Source organism: Pyrgilauda ruficollis, unplaced genomic scaffold, assembly GCF_017590135.1.
Source record: "Pyrgilauda ruficollis isolate IOZ18807 unplaced genomic scaffold, ASM1759013v1 scaffold63, whole genome shotgun sequence".
Classification (NCBI taxonomy): domain Eukaryota; kingdom Metazoa; phylum Chordata; class Aves; order Passeriformes; family Passeridae; genus Pyrgilauda; species Pyrgilauda ruficollis.
Genome location: NW_024528044.1, coordinates 49,675 through 54,486, shown reverse-complemented (window position 1 = coordinate 54,486; position 4,812 = coordinate 49,675). Strand labels below are relative to the sequence as shown.

Below are 4,812 nucleotides of genomic sequence, written 5' to 3'. Positions count from 1 at the left end.
TTAAAAACATGACACATCTTTAATGCTTCACAGTGGAAGAAAAAAGACAACAGATGAAAGTGATAATGGATAGACTATCTAAGAATTAATCAACGTTTTTTAAAGTGACAATGCTGGCAAACGACAAGAATGGAATGTTAAGGTATTTGTTGTAAGCCAAGAGGAAAAGATTTATGTGCATCATCTCCAAGCCAATACATAATAAAATCCATTTTCAGGCTTGACATAAAATACAATCAAAAGGCCATTTGTGATGCTGAGCCCATGTCTCCTTCTTATGTTATAAAGTACCCCAGATTTTCCAGCACCATTTTGGCCCTTTTCTTTAAAGGGCAGATACTATTTAGTTAGAAATGCACTTATATGTTTTTTAGTCCTGATCCAACTCCTACTGCTGCCAGATAAATATTTTCTGTTGTATTCAGAAGGAATTTAAAAAATGTTTTAAAAAATCATTAAGTAAACCTTAGTAACCTATTCTGTATTAAGATAATTGCTGTTAACAGAGATTCATCTGAGACTGCCCCAGTGGCTTGCCAGTAAGTTGATGGGACATGAACAACATATTTCTTAAACCAGCTGTAAGGCAGAAAAGCTGAGGTTACTATTTGGATTCCCTGATGAAAAGCTGCAATTGTTTCATTTATGGGTAAATGTATTCTGGCTATTCCTAGAGTGACCTTGGCAGCCAACTGTGTTGCCCTTAGTGTCAGCAGAAAGAAGGCTGTTGGTGTCAGTGGGCTTTGGATCAGGCTTTAAAGACAGAGGAAGCTTGCTTAAGGAGGAAAACAGACATAAAAAACAGTCCTGATTTCCCAGGTTTTGTTGCTTAGAGTTTAGAATACCAACAAGACATTTTAAACCCTGAAGAATAATTGTTGTAAGTCAATTATTTTAACCCTGTAAGTTTTTTTACAGTTGTATACAAGAATAAAGAACGAATTTCTCTGGCTTACAAAAAAAAAAAAAAAAAAGGCAAGAATTTATTTATCAATAGATACTTTAGCTGCTTTTTACACCATTGCAATGACTAACCAAATCACATAAAATAAACAAAAGAGAGTATAAAATCATTTCACTCCAGCTGGTATCCCAAGACAACCTTTTGACTAAGTACAGAGTTAGATGTTTCAAGTATGGCACTTATATAAATAAGAGCAGAGAAAAGAAGATATATTCACAGTTAAATGCAATGAACTCTCTTCCTTTGGTATGTGTGTCATCATAGGTGGCTGTAGGTAAATGCGTAACTCGGCTGGCAAGAACCAACTCTGTCTTGTTCATGCACATATTAGGGAATCAATCAAAATGTACTGATATATTCTGCAGATCACAACTAATGCAAGACGTTTAAGGTCTCTGGTGGATGTGTGTGTGTGTGTGTGTGTGTGTGTGTGTGTGTGTGTGGACAGGCAAAGAAAAAAATGGCAAAATTATATTCAGCATTTATTTTTAGCAGGACTAATTGATGCACAAACCATGATAGAAAATAGATAATAATACACACCAGGAATAGAGTCTGTGATTTAGACAAACAAAATAAGACATCTGTGAGATACGTGAACGCAGATATCCTGACTGAGCTGTGGTTAGGTTCCTTACAGTGTGCTTACCCTCCTTTTAAAACATGCTTATGCCTGCACATTGCAACAGCGTCCCCCACCCCACCCCACCCCATATAGAGTATCCTTGCAGAGTTTTTGATATGAACATTCTACACATTTACAACAATTAGTCAGACAGTTCAAACTGTAAACATCCTAATGACAACCAAAAAGCTGTTTCACTGACAGATAAAACCCAATCATTAGAAAGAAAAGTAGGAATAATAGTAGCTGTGCTGTAAGGCTAGGTCAAGCATGGTTTTATAGCTGTTTTTTCAGTCTTTTATATAGAGCTGCATTTTGCAGCTAGTTCAGTAAGTGGAGATCCAATACCTTAATGGCTTTCTTGGTGGTTTGATAAAATGCTTGCCTAAGCAATGTACCTTTCTCTAATGGTATCTGGGTCTGTTCCACCTGGCACAGTGTTTCAGTTCTGTCACAGCCTCACACATAAGCTGAGTCACTTGACTGAGTCCTGCCGAAGTTAGGCATGCTCATTCTTGGCAGGTCCTTATTTCTGATTTCATATATGGATTTCCTTTTTGCCTGTACTCCTCTCACTGCCATTTTGATCTTTCTCCAGCCCAAGTGGTTCAGTTCTGCCAAATTAAGCACCACACAAATCCCACTGACAGCAAACATGAATACCAAGAATACAGTCTTCTCAGTGGGTCTAGAAACATAGCACTCTACTTCTTTAATGCAAGGGTATCTGTCACATTCGTACATGGAAGGGACATTGAATCCGTACAGAAAATACTGTCCCACTAAGAATCCAATCTCTAGGGCATTTCGAAAGACCACTTGGATGATATAAAATCGAGAAATGCCTTCTTGCCTCCTCATCTTTGATTTTGTAGTTCTGATAGCAGGATTGGGGATTTCCTTCACTTCTAAGCAGTCTGGTTCTGCCTCTTTGGTGGAGTTCTCAGTGTTTTGCAGCACCCCATTGACAATAGTGTTCTTGATTTTCTTACTGTCCTCACGCTTCATTGAATCCTGGTCCCTTTCCAAGGTAAGGAAGACAGTGGAGTACCTCCGTTCCCTTTGTTTAGCAGACTGGTGAACGGAGTATGTTATGAAGCACAGGCTGGGAGTGCACACCATGATGATCTGGAACACCCAGTACCTTATGTGAGAAATGGGGAAAGCCTGGTCATAACAAGCCTGGTTGCAGCCTGGCTGCAGCGTGTTACAGACAAACATCGTTTGCTCGTCATCGTACACCGTCTCCCCTACAATGGCCACAATGAGAATTCTGAAGATCACCACCACGGTCAGCAGGATCCTGCAACAGAGAAGCCCGTCAGTGCGCGCCGCCGCCGCGCGGCCGGGAGCTGTCCAGTGCTGACCGGGCCCCGGCGCCGCGGTACCGCCGACCGGGACCGGCCCCGGCCCCGACACGGGCACCGGCCTCGGCACAGCGAACCGGGCCCGGCCCCTCCGACCGGCCCCGCTTCCGCGCGGGGGGCGCGCAGGCTGTGCGGCATGGCCTCGGCGCGGCCGTGTGCCACAGACCGCGGCCGGCGGTCAGCGCTGGCCCCCGCCCGGCCCCTTCGGCCGAAGGGCGATCGCACGGCCCTGGGGCCCCCGAGAGCACGGTCGGTGGAGGAGCGGGGCTGCGCCGGCAGCGGGACCCCGATGGCAGGGGGGTCTTCCCGACGACCGTCCGGAGCCCCGTGGCTCCTCGGGGACAAGGACGGCGGCGCTTGCGGTGTCCCCGCGCCTCCGCGCTCCGGTGCCGCATACCAGCCTCCCCAGCACACACACACACACACACACACACACACACACACACACACACACGCACACACGCAAACACGCTAGCTCCAGGCACACCCCGAAAGAGCCCGGCCGAAGGGCACCGCGCAGCCGGGACCCGCCGTGCGCCGCCGACCGCCCGGCCGGCCGGCTCGGACAGGCGGGGGTCCCCCCGTGCTCCCCGCAGCTCTCCCGCGACCCTTACCTCCCTATCATAGTAGAATGCTGCTGCACGGCAGCTTCCAGTAGCCTCTCTAGAATAGTCCATTCCCCCATCGCTGTTCATCCGGAGACAAAGACTTTGGCAAGCGTAGGGGATCTCTTCACTTCTGCCTTTTTTCACCCCTCCTATTTTTTTTTTTTTTTTTTTTCGGGGGAGGGAAAACAAACCGAAGAGCAGCCCGTCTCTACTGCCCGCAGTCCGGCGGCGGGAGGGCGGGAGGCGGCAGCCTTGCCGAGGGTTCCCGGCTCGGCTCGGCTCTGCGGGGCTCGGGGCCGCTCGGGAGCCGCCACCGGGCCGGCCCGCTCGGCTCGTGGCGCGGCGCGGCGGGCGGACCGGCGGCGTGGAGGGAGGAAGGTTGGCTTTAATGTCTTGCTGCCTCTAATCTGCCTTTAAGTAGTCTCCGCTTGCGTCACTGACAGGTTGGTGGAGAGCAGCCAAAAGCAGCGCTCGGATTTTCTCATTTTTTATTATTCCGGTGAATACAAACAAATAAATGCAATAAAAATAAATGAAATAAATAAACGGAGGAGGAGGAGGGAGGGCGGAGGAAGGGCTGCCCCGGCAGGCACGAGGCTCGTTGTGCAGCCTCCTTGCCGGAGCGCCCCGGCCGGGCTCCCGCTGCCCCGCCGCCCCCGCCCGCCGGCACACCCCGCGCTCCGCCCGGGAGCCAGCCCCGACAGCTGCTGTCCCAAACGCTGCTCTAGGACCGCAGGACCACACACGGCCCCTCCAGCCACGCGCCCCTGACCCATTGCCTCGCTCCTAGAGATCAAAACAGAAGTGGAATACAGCAGTGACCTTACGTGTTAGAATTGCTAAGCCCTGGAAGATATTTGACTTCAAATTGCATCTTTATTCTCCCCTGATAACAGTTATAACAATCACTGCAGGGAAATGAAGCTCATTTATACACATTTCAGAGAAGTCTGAGACTGAGATTGTATTTATGCTAGAAAAGACACCAAATCTTCATAAAAAGCATCTCTAAACAGTACAAGAAAAAAGTATATTGAATAAATCCCTGCATTATAATCAGTCTGCACATTTTGCTCTCATTCATTTTACTGATGCCCTTACAGACTGTATCTGAGACATCACCAAACATTTCCACACAAAACATTGGTACCAATTGGAATTGACTTCTCCAGTGAAGCAGTGTAAAATATATTCTCATATTCTGTATATTTACAAAATAATCAAGTAAACCTTCACACCAGCTCAACT

The 4,812-nt window shown here is 47.7% G+C and overlaps 1 protein-coding gene across 1 annotated transcript; it reads right to left on the bottom strand.

Annotated features, from left to right (window-relative positions):
* Positions 1-1,692: 1,692 nt before the first annotated feature.
* Positions 1,693-3,724, bottom strand: GJD2 (gap junction protein delta 2). The gene is made up of 2 exons (XM_041484110.1): positions 3,571-3,724; positions 1,693-2,892 (listed from the first exon to the last, which is right to left on the bottom strand). The coding sequence occupies exons 1-2, from the start codon at positions 3,639-3,641 to the stop codon at positions 2,049-2,051; spliced, it is 915 nt and encodes a 304-aa protein (XP_041340044.1). The 5' UTR covers positions 3,642-3,724; the 3' UTR covers positions 1,693-2,048.
* Between the last annotated feature and the right edge of the window lie 1,088 nt (positions 3,725-4,812).

Coding starts and splice junctions, on each gene's coding strand:
- GJD2 (XM_041484110.1), bottom strand. CDS start 3,641: ATGGGGGAATGGACTATTCTAGAGAGGCTACTGGAAGCTGCCGTGCAG. Junction 2,893..3,570: donor CATTCTACTATGATAGGGAG/GTAAGGGTCGCG, acceptor TCTCTGTTGCAG/GATCCTGCTGACCGTGGTGG.